At 36.6% G+C, this 22,547-nt stretch overlaps 1 protein-coding gene across 9 annotated transcripts in view; it reads right to left on the bottom strand.

Annotated features, from left to right (window-relative positions):
• The window catches only part of LOC105476208 (Rho GTPase activating protein 32), a 308,635-nt gene that overhangs the window by 181,714 nt on the left and 104,374 nt on the right, over window positions 1-22,547 (bottom strand). For 6 of the 9 annotated variants that reach the window (XM_011731907.3, XM_011731908.2, XM_071075804.1 and 3 more), the window contains one exon: window positions 16,931-17,039. In XM_011731907.3, coding sequence (XP_011730209.2) covers window positions 16,931-17,035 — 105 coding nt within the window. In that variant the 5' untranslated portion in view covers window positions 17,036-17,039. Of the gene's footprint in view, window positions 1-16,930; window positions 17,040-21,498; window positions 21,704-22,547 lie in introns of those variants that run through there. The other 3 variants (XM_071075803.1, XM_011731906.3, XM_011731909.3) reach the window with 3 other exon arrangements.

Genomic DNA, 22,547 nt, shown 5'->3' on the forward strand with positions numbered 1-22,547 from the left:
AGCAATTTCATAGACTCCAACTTAATATATATCACAGAGCTCTCAGTAATGTATTAAATAACTTCAATAATTAATACCAGTTGATTCATGCCAGAGAAGTCACAGAATCTTTAGCCAGAGAGGACGTACCATGGGAGAGGATAGGATAGAGACAGACTTAACAGTTGCTTACTGAAGAGCTCTGAACAAACTGGCAAAAATTCAAAACCTGGGCTTTGCATATTAATCAATGGTTACATTTGTGATGGTTCACAAAGCAATATAACATAAAACACTCCCCTTTTAAAGACTGTGAGATGATAAACATCACTGGGTCCTCTGAATTAAAATTCACTCATCAATCAAAATAAACAGTTAAACATCACGCAGTAATAAAAGAGCTAAGGATACTGATTTAAAACACATTTGCAAATACTTTTTCTTTTATTCAAACTGAAAATGTTTTTACAAGTTGATGGGTAAAAAGAACCAGTCTAAATTTCACCTTATCTATGACTTCAGTTATCCACAGTCAACTGCAGTCCAAAAATATAAAATGAAAAATTCCAGAAATAATTCGTAAGTTTTGAACTGTGTGCCATTCAGAATAGCGCAATGAAATCTTGCAGTGCTCTGCTCTGTCTTGGCCAGGACATGAATCATCACCAGCATATCCACGTTGTATATGCTACACATACGTTAGTATATATAGAGCTCAGTACTCTCTGCGGTTTCTCTCTCTCTCATTTTTAATATCTTATTTTCTGAAAGAGCCTAATATTTAACTGATAAACAATTTCACTGTAAACTGCAAATATTCTACTTTTAGCAATTCAAAAAAACTATAGCATTTTATTAGATTTCTTGAAATATTGAATCTAGTTACAGATTTATGAAAAGTACATAACCATAAATTACAAAACAATAGAGCACCATTTTAGGTTTTTACCATTGTTTTGATTTCTAAATGACTATTATAAATATAAAACTCCTTAAATTTTTAACAATTCCAAAATTCTGGCTCCTTTTTAGATATGTATATTTAAAAACTAATATTCTGGTGTCATAACACAAATCAATAAAAATTTAACACTTAAGCCCTTTTATCTCTGAAGTAATTAAAAAAATTAACCAAATGGAATTGAGTGTAAATACTCTATAAAGAGTTCCCTAAATAAAAAATTTCATTCTCAAAGTTATATTTCACTTAGATTATTATTGAGAAAAAAGGGTCCCAAACTTACTTATTGCTTAAAATCAATATGATTTTTGAGACAAATGGTAGTAAAATTGTGGCTCTAATCTCATTTATACTGTTTTCATCATTCACTACACACTTTTGCAACCTAGCAATGCACTTATTTATTGAGAGTGATGCTTTATTTTTTTAAATGGAAGAAATATTATGGCACCTGCCCTCAAGGAGCTTACACATAAAGAAATTAGTAAGAGTATAAAATAAGAATATAATGAGATATTAAAATGTATTATATAGTAATTTCCATCAGTGCTTAGACAACTCACTGTGGATTCCAGAAGTGAAATCAGTAATTTTACATGTATACAGCATGACATTTTAATACAGAGTAAACAGACCACCACATGAAATACTAATGTCACCTTTGTTCCACTGAATAAATTCAATGCAGATTTACTGAAGATTTAAAAATTGTAGGAAAAGTGGGGGATTTAAAAAGAGGCAAAAAAGTTACTGAACGTTCTTTTCCTGGAATGCTGGCACCTCTGAGGATTACCTGATTCCACAGGGGTATGGGATTTTGTTTGTCTTTTGATTCAGCTATTTTACAACTCTGTAGAGATGGAACTTGCCTTATAGAAAAATGAGAGTAATACAAATAATTCCTGTCCACAGAAATGCAAACTTTATCCAGTGAAACAGAACAGTTTTGCCAGATTATATGCATTTTAGAATGGTTGCTCTATAAGAAAAAGGTAATTTTTGAATTCTCCTTTGAACCAGTTTTAACAACTGACTGGTTCCTTCATTAATAATAAGTTAAATATCTTTGGCTTGTGCTCATTCTATATTTCTATGAGAGTCATGATTATATTCTCTTTTAAACTTTATCCTTCAATAAAATGAAAACAAGATGACCCCTACCCTTCCTCAAAGAGTTCACAACCTAGTAGGGAGACAAACATATTTGTATTCAACTAGATTAATACAAAGGCAAGCATCACGATACAGACAGGAACAGCATACTATCAGAAGTGAAATAAAACTATTTCCCATCTGAAAGGTTTAGGAAAGCCTTACATCTTAAGTTACTTATATGAATAGACTTAGGGACAAGATGGCAGGTAGGAGTCAGGGCTAACGTGTAGCTCCCACTTGGACAGACAGAACAATGTGTGGAGAGCACTATGATCTTTACCATGATCTTTTGTTCCAAGAACCACCAAAGAAATGTACCAGGAAAATCAAAAGAATTCAAAGATCTTTGAATAAAGCAGCATGCCACTGCAAATTCCACAGGACAGGCAAAAAACTGAGTTCCCAAAGTATGAGAGGGAGAAAACCTGCCTCTGAACACACAACCCCACTGGAGAATCTATAAATCCAGATTATAGGAAAATGATTTAAACTTACCTAGAGCTTAAACAAATTTAAGGACTCATGCAAAACATAAAAGTGGAAACAGCAGTGAGAGGAAGTGCCTAGCATGCACTCCCAGTCTCCAGCTCAAGCCCAGGAAAGCCATCCCTGACCATATCTCACAGGGGCCTTCAGGGACAGCAGCCAGTAGAATTAGGGAGGGGCCACAGCACGAAGAAAGCTTCCAACTGAAATAAGTAGTAATTCTGACTGAGCGTGAATTTCCTTCAGCAGAATCTGAGGGCAAACAGGAATTGCTTCAGATACAAGTGCAGGAGCCACCGATGACAGACAGGGAGGGGCGAGGCAGGAAAGCTGTGCTTGCTTTCTCAGCAGGAAAGCTCACAGCCTGGGGCAAGTTCTGAGCCAGGCACTGCAGGAGCCAGGCCAGCCTCACCAACTATGAGGGAGTTGGGTAAGGCCTCTTGCTACAGCTATCACCCGTTTCCCTGAAAAACTGTATGAAACAACAGAGGCAACCAAAATCCCCTCTGGAACATAACCCCATTAGCCTGAGAACCACCCCCTCAATCCCCTACAGTGGCCACAGCAAGCCTCACCCAAGGAAAATCTAAGCATGGACCTGCCTAAACCAGCCCCAACCTGATGGTATTTCCCTATTTTCCATGGTTGCCAAACACAAAAGATAGAAACTCTTGGGGGCTTTATGGCCCCATCCATCACCTGACAAACTAAAATCCTTACCCTGGCCGACATAGGGCAAGCACAGATTCCCCTACTACTACCACAGCTGATGCTCTTTTGAAAGCACCACCTACAGGCTGGAGGTCAATCTACTTGGGCCATAAGAGCAACTTAGGACAGAATAATCCTGCTACTAGGAAGAAGAAGACAATCGCTAATTCCACTGCCCACAGCATCCTGGCTAACCAGTGGTCCTGAGTCTCTCCATTTGACAACTTTACTGCTAGCATAACCAGCATTCGAGAAAGCCAGCACGCTAAACATATCTACAGCCAAAGACTGGGTCTGCCTCACTCCCCTGCCACCTCCATCCAAGCAAGTGCTGGTATCCATGCCTGGGAGACCTGAAGACAGATCACATCACAGGACTCTTTGCAGACATTCCCTAGCACCAAAGCAGAGCCTGGTGCTAGAGTCCTGCTGGGTGGCTAGACCCAGAAGAGAAGTAAGAATCACTGCAGTCCAGCTCTCAGGAAGTCCCATCCTCAAGAAAAGGGGGAGAATACCACATCAAGGGAGCACCCCATGGGACAAGGAAATCTGAACAGTAAGCCTTGAGCGCCACACCTTTCCACTGAAATAGTCTACCAAAGTGAGAAGGAACCAGAAAAGTCGTTCTGGGAATATGACACGACAGGATTCTATACCACCACCAAAAGATCACACCAGCTCCCCAACAATGGATCTGCACCTAGAAGAAATCTCTGATTTGCCAGAGGAAAAAAAAAATTAGAAGGTTGATTGTAAAGCTAATCAGGAAAATACCAGAGAAATATGAAAGCCAATGTAAAGAAATTTTTTTTTTAAATACAGGATATAGATAGGAAATTCTCCAGAGAAATGGGTATCATAAAGAAAAAACAATCACAAATTCTGGAAATGAAAGACACACTTAGAGAAATACATAATGCCCTGAGAAGTTTCAACAATAGATGAGAACAAGGAAAAGAAAGAAGATCAGAGCTTGAAGAAAATTAACCTAAATTAACATTTGGCTTTCAAATTAACCCAATCTGACAAAGACAAAAAAAAAAAAAAAGAATAAAAAAATGAACAAAGCCTCCAAGAAATTTGGGATTATGTTAAATGGCCAAACCTAAGAAAAATAGGTGTTCCTGAGGAAGAACAGAAATCTAAAAGTTTAGAAAACTTACTTGTAAGGTTAATTGAGGAAAACTTCCTTGGCCTTCCTAGAGATGTTGACACCTAAATACAAAAAGCTCAAAGAACACCTGAAATATTCACCACAAAAAAATCACCTGCGTAAATTTAACACGAAACAATCTTAAGCGCTGTGAGATAAAAACATCAAATAATCTGTAAAAGAAAACCTATCAGATTACCAGCAGATTTGTCAGAAGAAACCTTGTAAATCAGAAGAGACTGGGTTCCCATCTTTAGCTCCCTTAAACAAAATATTTGTCAGCCACACATTTTATCTCTGGCAAAACTAAGCCTCATAAAAGAGGAAGAGAGAAAGTATTTTTCAGATAAAAATATCCTGAAGTAATTTGCCACTACTAAGCCAGCACTACAAGAAATGCTAAAGAGAGTTCTAGATCTTGAAACTAAACAGTGAAAGACACCAAAATAGAACCTCCTTAAAGCATAAATTTCACAGGGCCCATAAGACAATAACATAATGAAAAACAACATATTAAGGCAACAATTAGCATGATGAATAGAAGAGTACCTCACATCTCAATACTAACAGTGAATGTAAATGGCCTAAATGCTCACTTAAAAGATAGACAATGGCAGAATGAATTAAAAAAAAAAAAAATTTCCACTAACTAATTATTTGCTGTCTTCAAGAGACTCACCTAAGACAACAACTCAAAAAAACTTAAGGTAAAGGGGTAGGAAAAGATATTCCACAAAGATGAAAACCAAATGCAAGGAGGAGTAGCAATTTTTATACCAGAAAGAACAGACTTTAAAGCAAAAACATTAAAAAAAAGACAAAGAGGGACATTATATAATGATAAAAGGATCAATCCAATAAGAAAATATCACAATCCTAAATATATATGCACCTAACACTAGATCTCCCAAATTTATAAAACAATTACTACTAGACCTAAGAAATGACATAGATGGCTACAGAATAATAGCAGGGGAATTCAATATTCCACTGACAGTACTACAAAGGTCATCAAGACAGAAAGTCAACAAAGAAACAATAAACTGAAACTAAACCCTAGAACAAATGGACTTAACAGATATTTACTGAACATTCTACCCAACAACTGCAGAATATACATTCTTTTCATCAGTATATGGGACATTCTCCAAGACAGACCAATGATAGGTCACATGTCTCTACAAATTTAAGAAAAATCCAAATGATATCAAGTACCCTCTCAGCCCACAGTAAAACAAAGCTGGAAATTAACTCGAAAAGGAACACCCAAAACTGTAAAAACACACGAAAATTAATCTGCTCTTCAATGATCTTTGAAGCAACAATGAAATCAACATGAAAATTTAAAAATTCTTTGAGTTGAATGATAATACTGACATAACCTGTCAAAGACTCGGATACAGCAAAAACAGTGCAAAGAGAAAAGTTCATAGCATTAAATGTCCGCATCAAAAAGGCTAAAAGAGTGAAAACAGACTATCTAAGGTCACACCTCAAGGAAATAGAGAAACAAGAACAAACCAAACCCAAACTCAGAAGAAAAGAAATAACCCATATCAGAGCAGAACTAAATGAAATGGAAACAACAACAAAACCACACAAAAGATAAATGAAGCCAAAAGCTGGTTCTTTGAAAGAACAAACAAAATTGATAGACCATTAGCAAGATTAACCAAGAAAAGAGGAGGCAAGATCCAAATAAGGTCTATTAGAAATGAAACAGGAGATAATACAACCGATAACACAGAAATACAAAAGATTATCCAAGGCTACTATTAACACCTTTATGTGCACAAACTAGAAAACTTAGAGGAGATGGATAACTTCCTGGAAATATACAACCCTCCTAGATTAAACCAGGAAGAAACAGAAACTCTGAACAGACCAATAACAAGTAGTGAGATTTAAACAGTAATTTTTAAAATGCCAACAAAAGAAGTCCAGGACCAGATGTTTTCACAGCTGAATTCTGCAAGACATTCAAAGAAGAATTGGTACCAATCTTAGTGAAACTATTCCAAAAGACAGAGAAAAAGGAAATCCTCCCTAAGTCATTCTATGAAGTCAATATCACCCAAATACCAAAACCAGGAAAGGACATTAAAAAAAAAAAAAAAAAAACTACAGGCCAGTATCCCTGAGGAACATAGATACAAAAATCCTCAACAAAATACTAGCTAACCAAATCCAACAGAATATCAAAAAGATAATACAGCATGACCAAGTGGGTTTCACAGCAGGAATGCACAGATGGTTGAACACATGCAAATCAATAAATGTGATATACCACATAAACAGAATTTAAAAGAAAAAATCATATGATCATCTCAATAGACACAGAACAAGAATTTGACAAAAGTCAGTATCCCTTTATGATTAAAACCCTCAGCAAAACTGGCACAGAAGGGACATACCTCAAGATAATAAAAGCCAACTATGATAAACCCACAACCAACACTGTACTGAATGGGGACAAGCTGAAAGCATTGACCCTGAGAACTGAAACAAGATAAGGATGCCCACTTTCACCACTTCTATTCAACATAGCACTACAAGTCATAACCAGGTCAGACAAGATAATGAAATAAAGGCATCCAAATCAGTAGAGGAAGTCAAACTGTCACTGTTTGCTGATGATATGATCGTATACCTAGAAAACCCTAATTACTCATCTAAAAAACTCCCAGATTTGATAAATGAATTCAGTAAAGTTTCAGAAAACAAAATTAATATACACAAATTTGTAGCACTGCTGTACAACAACAGCAGCAAAGCTGAGAATCAAATCAAGAACTCGATCCCTTTTACAACAGCTGCCAAAAAAAAAAAAAAAAAAACTTTGGAATATACCTAACCAAGGAGATGAACTATCTCTACAAGGAAAACTGCAAAACACTGCTGAAAAAATCACTGATGACACAAACAAATGGAAACACATCCCATGTTCATGGATGGGTAGAATCAATATTGTGAAAATGACCATACTGCCAAAAGCAGTCTACAGATTCAGTGCAATTCCCATCAAAATACCAACATCATTCTTCACAAAACTACAAAAAACAATTCTAAAATTCATATGGAACCAAAAAAGAGCCCACATAGACAAAGCAAGACTAAGCAAAAAGAACAAACATGGAGGCATCACATTACTCAACTTCAAATTATACTACAAGGTTATAGTTACAAAAACAGTATGGTACTGATATCAAAAACAGGCATGCAGACCAATGGAACAGAATAAAGAACCCAGAAATAAAGCCAAATACTTATAGCCAACTGATCTTGGACAAAGTAAACAAAAACATAAAGTGTGGAAGGGATACCCTATTCAACAAATAGTGTTGGGGTAATTGGCAAGCCAAATGTAGAAGAATGAAACTGGATCCCCATCTCTTACCATATACAAACATCAAGTCAAGATGGATCAAACTTAAGTCTAAGACCTGAAACCATAAAAATTTAGAAGATAATATCAGAAAAACTCTTCTAGACATTGGCTTAGGCAAAGAGTTCAAGACCAAGAACCCAAAAGCAAATGCAACAAAAACAAAAATTAATAGACAGGACCTAATTAAACTAAAAAGCTTCTCTACAGCAAGAGAAATAATCACCAGAGAAAACAGACAACCCACAGAATGGGTGAAAATATTCACAAATAATGCATCTGACAAAGAACTAATATCCAGAATCCACAAAGAACTCAAACAAATCAGCAAGAAAAAAAGCAAACAATCCCATCACAAAATGGGCAAAGAACATGAATAGACAGTTCTCAAAAGAAGATAGATAAATGGCCAACAAACACATGAAAAAATGCTCCACATTACTAATTATCAGGGAAATACAAATTAAAATTACACTGAGATACCATCTTCTGCAACAATAGCCATAATTCAAAAATAAAAAAATAATAGATGTTGGCATGGATGTGGTGAAAAGGGAACACTTTTATGCTGCTGGTGGGAATGTAAACTAGTACAACCGTTATGGAAAATGGTATGGAGATTCCCTAAAGAACTGAAAGCAGAACTACCATATGATCCAGCAGTTCCACCTGGGGATCTCTACCCAGAGGAAAAGAAGTCATTATATGAAAAAGACACTTGCATGCGCATGTTTATTGCAGCACAATTCACAACAGCAAAAATATGGAACCAGCCTAACTGGTCCTCGACCAGTGAGTAGATAAAGAAAACGTGGTATATATACACTACAGAATACTACTCATTCACAAAAAGGAATGAAATAATGGCATCCGGAGCAACCTGGATGGATTTGGAGACCATTATTTTAAGTGAAGTAACTCAAGAATGGAAAACCAAGTATCGTTATGTTCTTACTTATAAGTGGGAGCTAAGCTATGAGGATGCAAAGGCATAAGACTGACATAATGGACTTTGGCACTGGAGGGCAAGGGTGGGAGGTGAGTGAGGAATAAAAGACTATACATCGGGTACAATGTACACTGCTAGGGTGACAGGTGCACCAAAATCTCAGAAACAACCACTAAATAACTTACCCATGTAATTAAAAGCCACTTGTTCCCCAAAAACTACTGAAATACATTTTTTTTAAAAAATTGCATGATAAGGAGCTGAAAATCAAGAGTCAATCCAGTCCATCACCTATTTTGTATAACCCCTTGAGCTAACAGTACTTTTTACATTTATAAATGTTTGGGGGAAAAGTCAAAAAACAGAATGACTATTGACATTTGAAAACTACATGGAACTCAAACATTGGTATACAGAAATAAAGTTTTATTGGAACACTGTCACACTCATTTGTTACGGATTATTTACAGCTGTTTACACAATACAATGGCAGAGGTGAATAGCTGCAAAAAAGACCATATGTGGCTCTCCTATCAATTTCCACTGCTGCGTGGCACACTATAAATCACATTATCAAATTATAACGGAACAGCATTTCAATTTCCACGTGTATTATCATACCACATTTTTTTAAATTACCAATACATATACATAGGAACAAAAATAAGAAAAGAGAGAGGTATATTTTGAGTGTCATACTTTTAAGGCACAGGTGAATATCTATTATTTTGTTATCAAATTAGATTGCAAAACACTGTGTTTATCATACAATGACACCACATCTGTGCTAAAATAATGGAATATACATTGACATTACCAAACTATGCACTCATCACAATATTCTCAACTCACAGGAAAGTAACACTCTGAAAAATTAGAAAATTCTAAAACCGAGTACATCACCACCCAGAATTTCTTCACAAAAAGAACAAGATTACAACCTAAGTACATTTCCTAGTAGTTCATTTATCAGCAAGCAAGGAAAGTCATTTACCAATGGTGAGTTTATCAAATCATATTTGATTGCAGCAGGGAAAGAAATGTGTCGAAAAAAACAAATTGGTTTAAACCTACTGGTGAGAATAGATGCTTAAAGAGTTGATTGAGGACACTGGCAGGTGGCTGGCAACATGGCCGAATAGGAACAGCTCCAGTCTGCAGCTTCCAGTGAGATTAATGCAGAAGGCGGGTGATCTCTGCATTTACAACTGCAGGACCCGACCCATCCCACTGGGACTGGTTTAGACAGTGAGTGCAGCCCACGGAGGGCGAGCTGAAGCAGACTGGGGCATCGCCTCACCTGGGAGGGGCAACGGGCCAGGGAATTCCCTCCCTTAGCCAAGGCAAGACGTGAGGGACTGGGCCGTGAGAAAGGGTGCATTCCGACCCAGATACTATGCTTTTCACACGGTCTTCACAACCTGCAGGTCAGGAGATTCCCTCAGGTGATTATGCCACCAGGGCCTTGGTTTCAAGCACAAAACTGGGCAGCCATTTGGGCAGACACCAAGCTAGCTGCAGGAGTATTTTTTTCATACCCCAGTGGCGTCTGGAACGCCAGCAAGACAGAACCATTCCCTCCCCTGGAAAGGGGGCTAAAGCCAGGGAGCCAAGTGGTCTAGCTTACCCAATCCCACTCCCAAGGAGCCCAGCAAGCTAAGATCCACTGCCTTGAAATTCTCGCTGCCAGCAGAGCAGTCTGAAGTCGACCTGGGATGCTCGAGCTTGGTAGGGGGAGAGGCGTCCACCATTACTGAGGCTTGAATAGGCAGTTACCCCTCACAGTGTAAACAAAGCCACCAGGAAGTTGGGACTGGGCAGAGCCAACCACAGAGCCACAAAGCCACTGTAGCCAGACTGCCTCTCTAGGCAGGACATGTCCAAAAGAAAGGCAGCAGTTCCAGTCAGGGGCTTATAGATAAACTCCCATCTCCCTGGGACACAGTACCTGGGAGAAGGTGGGGCTGTGGGCGCAGCTTCATCAGACGTTCCTGCCTGCTGACTCTGAAGAGAGCAGCGGATCTCCCAGCACAGCGCTGGAGCTCTGCTAAGGGACAGACTGCCTCCTCAAGTGAGTTCCTGAACCCCATGCCTCCTGACTGGGAAATACCTCCCAACAGTGGTCGACAGACACCTCATGTAGGAGAGCTCTAGCTGGCATCTGGCAGATGCCCTTCTGGGACGAAGCTTCCAGAGAAAGGAATACGCAGCAATCTCTGATGTTCTGCAGTCTCTGCTGGTGATACCCAGGCAAACAGGGTCTGTAGTGGACCTACAGAAAACTCCAGCAAACCTGCAGCAGAGGGACCTCGCTATTAGAAGGAAAACTAACAAACAGAAAGGAATAGCATCAACATCAACAAAAAGGACGTCCACACATAAACCCCAGGAGCATCAGATGCATAAAGCAAGTCTTTAGAGACCTACAAAGAAACTTAGACTCCTACACAATAATAGTGGGAGACGTTAACACCCCACTGTCAATGTTAGACAGATCAACAAGACAGAAAATTAACAAGGATATTCAGGACTTGAAATCAGCTCTGGACGAAACGGACCTAATGGGCATGTACAGAACTCTCCACCCCCGAATCAACAGACTATACATTCTTGTCAGCACCCATATCGCATTTATTCTAAAATTGACCACATAACTGGAAGTAAAACACTCCTCAGCAAATGCAAAGGAATGGAAATCATAACAGTCTCTCAGACAACAGGCAATCAAAATAAAACTGAGGATTAAGAAACTCACTCAAAACCCCACAACTACATGGAAAATGAACAAACTGCACCTGAATGACTACTGGGTAAATAACACAATTAAGGCAGAAATAAGTTCTTTGAAACCAATGAGAACAAAGACACAACGTACCAGAATCTCTGGGACAAGTTAAAGCAGTGTTTAGAGGGAAATTTATAGCATTAATGACCACAGGAGAAAGTGGGAAAAATCTAAAATTGGTAGCCTAACATCAGTTAAGAGAACTAGAGAAGCAAGAGCAAACAAATTCAAGATCTAATAGAAGACAAGAAATAAGTAAGACAGGAGCAGAACTGAAGGAGAGAGACACAAAAAACTCTTTAAAAAAATCAATGAATCCAGGAGCTAGTTTCTTGAAAAGATTAACAAATGGATAGACTGCTAGCCAGTCTAATAAAGAAGAAAAGAGAGAAGAATAAAATAGACACAATAAAAAATAATAAAGCGGATATTACCACTGATCTCACAGAAATACAAACTACAATCAGAGAATACTATAAACACCTCTACACAAATAAACTAGAAAATCGAGAAGAAATGGATAGATTCCTGGACACATACACCTTCCCAAGACTAAACCAGGAAGAAGTCGAATCCCTGAATAGACCAATAACAAGTTCTGAAATTGAGGCAGTAATTAATAGCCTACCAACCAAAAAAAAAAAAAGCCCAGGACCAGATGGGATTCACAGCCAAATTCTACTAGAGGTACAAAGAGAAGCTGGTACCATTCCTTCTGAAACTATTCCAAACAACTGAAAAAGAAGGACTCGTCCTTAACTCATTTTATGAGCCCAGCATTATCCTGATACCAAAACCTGGCAGAGACACAACAAAAAAAGAAAATTTCAGGCCAATATCCCTGATGAACATCAATGCAAAAATCCTCAATAAAATACTGGCAAACCGAATCCAGGAGCACATCGAAAAGCTCATCCACCATGATCAAGTCGGCTTCAACCCTGCGATACAAGGATGGTTCAACATATGCAAATCACTAAGCATAATCCATCGCAACAGAACCAATAACAAAACAGAACCAATGACATAAATAGAACCAATGACAAAAACCACAATTATCTCAATAGATGCAGAAAATACCTTCGATAAAATTCAACACCCTTTCACGCTAAAAACTCTCAATAAACTAGGTATTGATGGAACATATCTCAAAATAATAAGAGCTATTTATGACAAACCCACAGCCAGTATCATACTGAATGGGCAAAAGCTGGAAGCATTCCCGTTGAAAACCGGCAAAAGACAAGGATGCCCTCCCTCATCACTCCTATTCAACACAGTACTAGAAATTCTGGCCAGGGATATCAGGCAAGGGAAAGAAATAAAGGGTATTCAAATAGGAAGAGAGGAGGTCAAACTGTCTCTGTTTGCAGATGACGTGACTGTATATTTTGAAAAACCCCATCATCTCAACCCAAAATCTCCTTAAACTGATCAGCAACTTCAGCGAAGTCTCAGGATACAAAATCAATGTGCAAAAATCACAAGCATTCCTATACACCAATAACAGACAAACAGAGAGCCAAATCATGAATGAACTCCCACTCACAATGGCTAAAAGAGAATAAAATACCTAGGATGATAAAATACCTAGGATGACGATACTATGAGAATAAAATACCTACAACGAGAATAAAATACTTACAAGGGATATGAAGGACTTCTTCAAGGAGAACTACAAACCACTGCTTAACGAAATAAGAGATGACACAAACAAATGGAAAAACATTCCATGCTCATGGATAGGAAGAATCAGTATTGTGAAAATGGCCATACTGCCCAAAGTAATTTATAGATTTAATGCTATCCCCCATCAAGCTACCACTGACTGTCTTCACAGAATTAGAAAAAACTACTTTAAATTTAATATGGAACCAAAAAAAGAGCCGGTATAGCCAAGATAATCCTAAGCAAAAAGAACAAAGTTGGAGGCATCACACTACCTGACTTCAAACTATACTCCAAGGCTAGAGTAACCAAAAGAGCATGGTACTGGTGCCAAAACAGATATATAGACCAATGGAACAGAACAGAAGCCTCAAATAATGCTACGCATCTACAACCCTCTGATCTTTGACAAACCTGACAAAAGCAATAGGGAAAGGATTCCCTATTTAATAAATGGTGCTGCGAAAACTGGCTACCCATATGCAAAAAATTGAAACTGGACCCCTTCCTCACACCTTATACAAAAATTAACTCAAAATGAATTAAAGACTTAAACATAAGATCTAAAACCATAAAAACTCTAGAAGAAAACCTAGGCAATACCATTCAGGACATAGGCATGTGCAAAGACTTCATGACTAAAACACCAAAAGCAAAGGCAAAAAAAGCCAAAATTGACAAATGGGATCTAATTTAACTAAAGACCTTCTCCACAGCAAAAGAAACTATCATCAGAGTGAACAGGTAACCTACAGAAATGGAGAAAATTTTTGCAATCTATCTGACAAAGGGCTAATATCCAGAATCTACAAGGAACTTAAACAAATTTATAAGAAAAAAAAAAAAAAGCCCATCAAAAAGCGAAGGATATGAACAGACACTTCTCAAAAGAAGACATTTATGCGGCCAGCAAACATGAAAAAAGCTCATCATCACTGGTCATTAGAGAAATGCAAATCAAAACCACAATGAGATACCACCTCACGCTAGTTAGAATGGCAATCATTAAAAAGTCAGGAAACAACAGATGCTGGAAAGGATGTGGAGAAATAGGAACACTTTTACACTGTTGGTGGGAGTGTAAATTAGTTCAAGCATTGTGGAAGACAGTGTGGCGACTCCTCAAGGATCTAGAAACAGAAATACCATTTAACTCAGCAATCCCATTACTGAGTATATACCCAAAGGATTATAAATCATTCTGCTATAAAGACAAATGCACACATATGCTTACTGCAACACTGTTCACAATAGCAAAGACTTGGAACCAACCCAAATGCCCATCAATGATAGACTGGATAAAAAAATGTGGCACATATACACCATGGAATACTGTTCAACCATAAAAAAGGATGAGTTCATGTCCTTTGCAGGGATATGGATGATGCTAGAAACCATCATTCTCAGCAAAGTAACATAGGAACAGAAAACCAAACACTGCATGTTCTCACTCATAAGTGGGAGTTGAACAATGAGAACACATGGACATAGTGAGGGTAACATCACACACCGGGGCCTGTCGCAGGGTTGGGGGCTAGGGAAAGGATAGCATTAGGAGAAATACCTAATGAAGATGACAGGTTGATGGGTGCAGCAAACCACCATGGAACATGTACACCTATGTAACAAACCTGCATGTTCTGCACATGTACTCCAGAACTTAAAAGTATCATTTTAAAAATCTAAAATAAATTACACATAATAATAATATTTTTTAAAAGTTGAGGACATTGGAAGCAAATCAACAGTCACTTAAAAAACAAGGCAAATGATTTTAAGTGGTTTTCCTTGACTCTTGATAAGTCAAAAAATGGAACCAATATTGCTATTGTTGTTGAGGAGTCAATATTGAGTGTGAAGTGGGTGAAGAATTAGCTCCTATGAACAGTCTGCATGGGACAACTACAGGCAAGAATATTCTCACCTAACTTGAGCAAACATTAATTCAGTACAACCTGAAGTGGAATCTGCTAAGATACATTATAACCAATTTTGGCAAACATATGTGTAGAATACAAAAAGGCTTTAGATATACCTATTTTTGACATCTACTATGGAACACTAAATGACTTTGCTAATTAGTTTTTACTGCAGACTTGATGATATTTCTTGGCGAACTTAATGTACAATTACAAGAGAAACATAGCTTATATACAAGAAACACTGACAATAAAGTCATCTTAATGACGACTAGTATTTTGAGAATCACAAGTAATCACAAGCTACTGTCCATGCATCCCAAACTATCAAATATTAAAACAAGAAGGGAGAATGCCATTCCCATACAAATGGGTAGTGAATATTTTTTTCTGAGCTCAAACTACAGGTCCAGTAGGGTTTTTCAGATCACATGTAAATGCAAAGTAAATTTCCATACTGCAGATTCCATTTAACTGTGCAACTGAGAACTTCCACCTAATCTTTAATTGGAATTGACTAATAGAAAATGTAATAACATACTAAAAGGCAAGTATCAAGAAGAGAATCTAACAGAACTCTATAAATGCCTTCTTAGTGACAAATATGTTCAATTAAAATGTTTGTGAATTTATGTCAGTATTTGCTGTGCCTATTTGAGTGAAAGACATTTTCAAAAATGAAATAAGTAAAGTATCATTACAGATCAGAACTGATAGATGAACATTTGCATTTTATTTTGACAGAGAACGCTCTTAACCAGTTAAGTAAAACGTCCTCTCCCACAAAAGAAGAATTTCTTCATTCTTATGAATAGACCTGTTACAAAAAGTTTTAATAAACTAAATGAGTATCTAAAATGTATCATGTGAAAAACTACACTGCTGATTTTTCCATCTATCCCCCAACAAAAACTTCTTTTCCAGCATCTCAGTACTATAAATTCCATCCTTCAGGTGGACGAAGTCAAAAAACTTGAAGCCATTCTTAATACATCTTTATCTCATACTCTTATTACCCATTCATTGGCAAAACGGCTGGCTTTATCAGTAAAACTATAGCATCTAACCAATTCTCACCATATGTGCTATTGTCCTGGTTCAAGCTACCATCACTATTTACCTATTAATTATAACACACAAATTCTCTTTACTTCCTCTTTTGCCTCCTCCTACTCACAGTAACCTGAGACTTAACATTTTAAGTCAGACTGTGTCACTGCTCAGCCAAAAATCCTCCAATGGTTTCTCATCTCACTCAGCATAAAAAGCCAAAGTCTCCATCAATAAAGTACAAGAAACTGCATGATCTGCTTTCCACCCACCCAAACCACTTCTCTGACCTCATTTCTTTCTCATCCAGTTTCAGCCACACTATGCTATTTGTGTGTCTTCCAACTTGTTCTCTAATCCTATGCCACAGTCTGTAACTTGTTCTTCCATTGCCTAAAATGATGTGTTTTCAGATAAACACACTACTCGCTCCCTCACCTCCTTCAGGTCTTTGATCAAACCTCATCTTCCCACAGAGGCCATCTGTGACTACTATATATAATTAGCACCTATCCTTTCACACTGTATTTTTACCACTCTGTAACCCTATTACTCTGCCCACAGACTCTACAACAGTGCCAAATATACAGTATTCACTCAATAAACATTTCCTGAATAAATGAACAAAGCAACAAAATTTGTGTAATGTGTCCTCAGTTCCTTTTCCTTATATAAGTGCTATATATACATATACATGTATATATGAACAATCGTATAAAACTGATTTACCATTGCGCTAAGAGTTTCTTCCCAATCAGGCCGCTCTCGAGGGTGTACATTTCTATGTAGCTCTGGAACAAAATCATCTTCTTCAGAATGTACTGAGGACTTCATCTTCCTAGAGATCAAAACATGAAAGATTCAGATAAGAATTTCCAATTCTATGAAAGCCTTCCAATGATCACAACTGAAAGAGCAGAAAAACTACGAGTCAGATTTGAAGTTTAGCTAAAAGAGCTTAAGTGAATAGCAGTGATCCTTTATTTCTACTCTGGCTTTCAGAGGTCTCTCCTAATGTACCAAACACCTGCTTTTATTGCAGAAGATAAAATAAGGTTTATAGCTAGTTAACCTTTATGGTCCATGGTTATTATATAAAAACTGATTTTTATCAGTTCAACACAATTTGAACCTTGAAAAGATTTGCAACAACAATTAGTTACTCTGAATCAATATTTACAGAACTGTGCTAAGCACTGGTATCATTTCAGAAAAAACAAGAGACACGGTATTTCTGGTTCCAATCAATGGAGCAGAGTGCAACAAATAAGCATTTTCAATGAGAACAACTATGAATGCTGGGCAAAACATATAAAACAACTTATCTGAAGGCAACAGAAAGCAGCCAATACAGATGGGACTTCCAGGGCTACAAACTTTGAGAGAAGGAAAGCCCAATCAAGCAAATTCCACATTTAATCCTTCTTTTTGTATAAGATAATTTTTCAAATCAATCATGGGAAATAGAGACCAAGATAATAACTGCAATCTTAGTGGGATGAGAAGGCAGAGGTTGGAGGCTGGGACTACCAAAGCAGGGAGAATTCTGGAGGCAAAATACCCCCAAAAAAGACCTAAAAAGAAAGAGCCCAGAAATCTACAGTAAAATTCACCTCAAATTATTAACTGATTCCTAAGCTTACAAATACGTAGGACAGGATGCCAAGAAACCCAAAACAAACCAAACCAAGTAAAGAGGCAAGTAGACATTTTAGCAGCCCATTAATGTTGAGGAGATGGACTGGCAAGCAAGCACTGCCAAGATGGAGGAGCACTGAAAAATCCCTGAGCTCTTAGATGTGACTCTAAAAAAGCCACGCCTTAAGAGTATGGACAAAATAGCAATAGAAAAATTCTAACAAAGCCCCAAACCAAGCCTTAACAGAATCAGAAGCACGGGAAGGAAAATTAACTGTCTTTGGAGGAAAAAACATTCTCCAGACTCTCTGCAGATCTTTCATCCACATTATCTAGTAAACAATAAACATTATGAGGCACACTCAAAAAAAAACAAGAACTAGTGAAAATTGAGGGAAAAAAGTCAAACCAGAAAGACTCACATTTCATTCAGATCTTAGCATTATCAGAAAGAGACTTTCAAATGGCATTTGTGATTTTCTGCCTATGATGCAGAAAGCTGTAAACAGCATCACTCCTAGCCTAGTATTAATAAATAAAAAAAAATAGATTATCTGGAAATCCTAACTTCTCTAGGGCACAACAGAAAACTCAGGTCTCAGGGCAACCAACTAGTTTACACACTATGGAAACACAAGCCTCTCTGAGATTAGATGGATGACAAGCAGTTACTTTTCTGGAACACAGTATGGGGAGAAGAGGGATACATAAGAATTTAGATAAGTTTTTATCAAGTTGTTAAAAATATTTATGATTTATATGTTCAATTGAATGAAAGTAAAAAATAGGAGAGAAATGATGAATTTCAACAGAGAATTGGAAACCATACAATGAAATGTTTATTCTAAAACTGAAAAATACAGTATCTGAAATCAAGAACTAACTAGACAAATTTAGTGGAACAATAAACATAGCTAAAGAGAGGGTTAGTGAACTGGAACGTAGTTCAGTAGAAAATATCCACATTGAAGAACACAGAGAAAAAAGGAACAGAAAACACACAAAATAATATAAAGGATAAGAGACTTGGTTTAAAAAAAAGATCTCAAATATGTCTAAATTGATGACAGAGATAAGGGAGATAATTTTTTTAAAAAAGAGAATATGACAAAAGCAATATTTGAAAATGAATGCTAAATAGTTTTCAAAACTGATGAAATCATCAAACTAAGGATTCAAAGAAATTCTATAAATCTCAAGCAGAATTTTAAAAAATTAAAACCATAGGTAAATTACAGTCAAACTGCTAAAAAACAAACACAAAGAGAAATTCTTAAAAGCAGCCAGAGAATTTTTTAAAGTTGACTTCCAAGAAGCAATACCAATGTGAGAAGACATTTCAATGGAAAAGAAACAATGCAATGAACCTTCAGTGTACTAAAAGAAAAATACTTCCAACCTAGAATCTTCTACCTCACCAAAGTAACCATCTTGAAAGCGGGTAAAACAAATTATTTACAAATGAAAGCTGAAAAAAGTTACCACCAAGAGACCTGCAATAAAAGAAATAGTAAAGAGAATTCCTAATTGAAGAAAACTGATTCAAAAACTGCAGAAACACATGAAAAGAACAAAGGGCAAAAACGGGGAAATATAAGTAAATACTATATAAATACTATATAAACATAAAATAATGTCTTATGAAGTTTACAATATATAAACATTAAAAACATAAAGGATAAGAAATGTACATTCAGTCAAACAGTTTAGGATTTCTCTATTGGTTAAGAAGTGAAAAAAGTTCTATTTTATGGAAGACTAAATAAGTCAAAGATATATGTTGCAGTCTCTATAGTGAGCACTAAAAGAATGAGAAATAAATGTATAACTAAAAAGCTGATAGAGGAAAAGGAAAAGAATTTTGAAAAATAAAAAATAATAAAACATACATATTAATCTAAGAGAAGGCAGGAAATAAAGAATAAGATAAGAAATAAAACAAGGCAAATAAAAACAAATATTAAAATGGTAAACTTAAATCCAAGCACATTAATAATTTGGAAAGCAAGCAGACTAGCTGGAAAAGATATGGAGAAATCAGACCTCTCATTCATTATTGGAAGGAATGTAAAATGGCACAGCCACTGTGGAAAAGACTGGCAGTTTCTCAAAATGTTAAACAGAGAATTACCAAATGACCAAGCAATTCTACTCTTGGTATTTAATCAAGAGAAATAAAAATACGTCTACCAAGAACTTGTACATGAATATTCATAGCAATATTATTCATAATAGCCAAAAAGCAGGGACAATCCAAATGCCCAGCAACTGAAAGATAAATAAACAAAATGCACTAGGTACACAAAATAAAATATGTTTCAGTCATTAAAAAAGAATGAAGTGCTGATTCATGCTACCACAGGGATAAACATTAAAAACATTATCCTAAATAAAACGTCAGTTGCAAAAGACCACAAATCATATAATTCTCTATATATGAAATTTTCAGAATAGTCAAGCCCATAGAGATAAAAAGTGTATTAGTTGTTTCCAGAGGCTGGGGAGATGGAGACATGGAGAATTCTACTAACAGGTAAGGGATTTCTTTCTCAAATGTTCTAGAATTAGATAATGGTGGTTTTCGTATAACTTTGTGAATATATTAAAAACCACTAAATTGTACACTTTAAAAGTGAATCACATGGCATGTGATTTCTATTAATTAAAAAAAGTAAATGGACTTGAAGATCCCTATTAAAATACAAAGACTATAAGAATGGATTTAAAAACCAACAACTGCTGGGTGCAGTGGCTCATGCCTATAATCCTAGCACTTCAGGAGGCCAAGATGGGCAAATTACTTGTGCCCAGGAGTTCAAGACCAGACTGGGCAACACAGTGGGACCCCATCTGTAAAAAAAAAAAAAAAAAAAAAAAAACAAAAATTAGCCAGGTGACCATCAGAGAAATGCAAATCAAAACCACAATGAGGTACCACTCACACCAGTTAGAATGGCGATCATTAAAAAGTCAGGAAACAACAGGTGCTGGAGAGGATGTGGAGAAATAGGAACACTTTTACACTGTTGGTGGGACTGTAAACTAGTACAACCATTGTGGAAGACAGTGTGGCGATTCCTCAAGGATCTAGAACCAGAAATACCGTTTGACCTAGCCATCCCATTACTGGGTATATACCCAAAGGACTTTAAATCATGCTGCTATAAAGACACATGCACATGTATGTTTATTGTGGCACTATTGACAATAGCAAAGACTTGGAACCAACCCAAATTTCCATCAATGATAGACTGGATTAAGAAAATGTGGCACATATACACCATGTAATACTATGCAGCCATAAAAAAGGATGAGTTCATGTCATTTGTAGGGACATGGATGAAGCTGGAAACCATCATTCTCAGCAAACTATTGCAAGGACAAAAAACCAGACACCGCATGTTCTCACTCATAGGTGAGAACTGAACAATGAGAACACTCGGACACAGGAAGGGTAACATCACACACCAGGGCCTGTCGTGGGGTGGGGGGAGTGGGGAGGGATAGCATTAGGAGATATACCTAATGTGAATGACAAGTTAATGGGTGCAGCACACCAACACGGCACATGTATACATAGGTAACAAACCTGCACGTTGTGCACATGCACCCTAGAACTTATAGAAAAAAAAAAATTAGCCAGGTGAAATGGTGTACACCTGTGGTCCCAGCAAATCCACAGGCTGAGGTAAGAGGATCACCTGAGCCCAGGAGGTCAACGCTGCAGTGAGCCGTGTTCACACCACTGTACTCCAGCCTGGGTGACAGAGCAGGAACTTGTCTCAAAATAAAAAGCAACAACTATATCCTAAGAGACATACTTTAAATATAACAACACCAAAAGGTAGAAAATGGAAGAATTACAAAAATTGATACCATGTAAACACTAGCCAAACAAGGCTAGTGTAGTTATATTACATCGGGCAAAGTAGACCTTAGGCACAATGTATTACTAGAGATAAAGGGGGACGTTTCATAAAAGCATCAAATTAACTGGTTAACATAATTTATATGCAATAAACTGTAAACAAAATTTGTATGCAAAAAATAACACAGCTTCAAAATACATAAAGTTGAAAGAACTAAAAAATAGATAAAATTCACAATCACAGTTGCAGACTTTAGCAACTCTCTCTCAATAAGATAGAATAAGCAGACAAAACCATAAGTATATGACTTGAACAATTCAATTTTCCAATGTGAACCTAACACAGGACACTAAACCCAACAACTACAAAACTCTTTTTTTCTTTCACATTCTTTTCAAGCGTGTATGAAACATTTACAAATAGACTAAATGCTAGAAGACCAAGTCTCAACAAATTCAAAAAATTTAAATAATGAATCACATTTTGTGACCACCACAGTACTGCACTAAAAATCAATGACTGAAAGATAACTAGAAATTCCTCTAAGTGTTTGGAAATTAAGAAACACAATACTGAATAACTCATAAATCAAATACAAAAAATCACAATGGAAATTAGAAAGTCTTTTTATGTGAATGATAATGAAAATACAATAGATGAAAATGTGTGGGATACAACTAAAGAGGTGTTTAGCAAAATTCATAGCTCTAAATGCATATTGGAAATGAGACAACTTGAAAAATTAATACTTCTAAGCTTCTATCACAAGAAGCTAGAAAAACAATAGTAAATTAATTCAAGGAAAGTATCTTAAAATGTTTAAATAACAAATCAATAAA

This window comes from Macaca nemestrina, chromosome 12, assembly GCF_043159975.1.
Source record: "Macaca nemestrina isolate mMacNem1 chromosome 12, mMacNem.hap1, whole genome shotgun sequence".
Classification (NCBI taxonomy): Eukaryota; Metazoa; Chordata; class Mammalia; order Primates; family Cercopithecidae; genus Macaca; species Macaca nemestrina.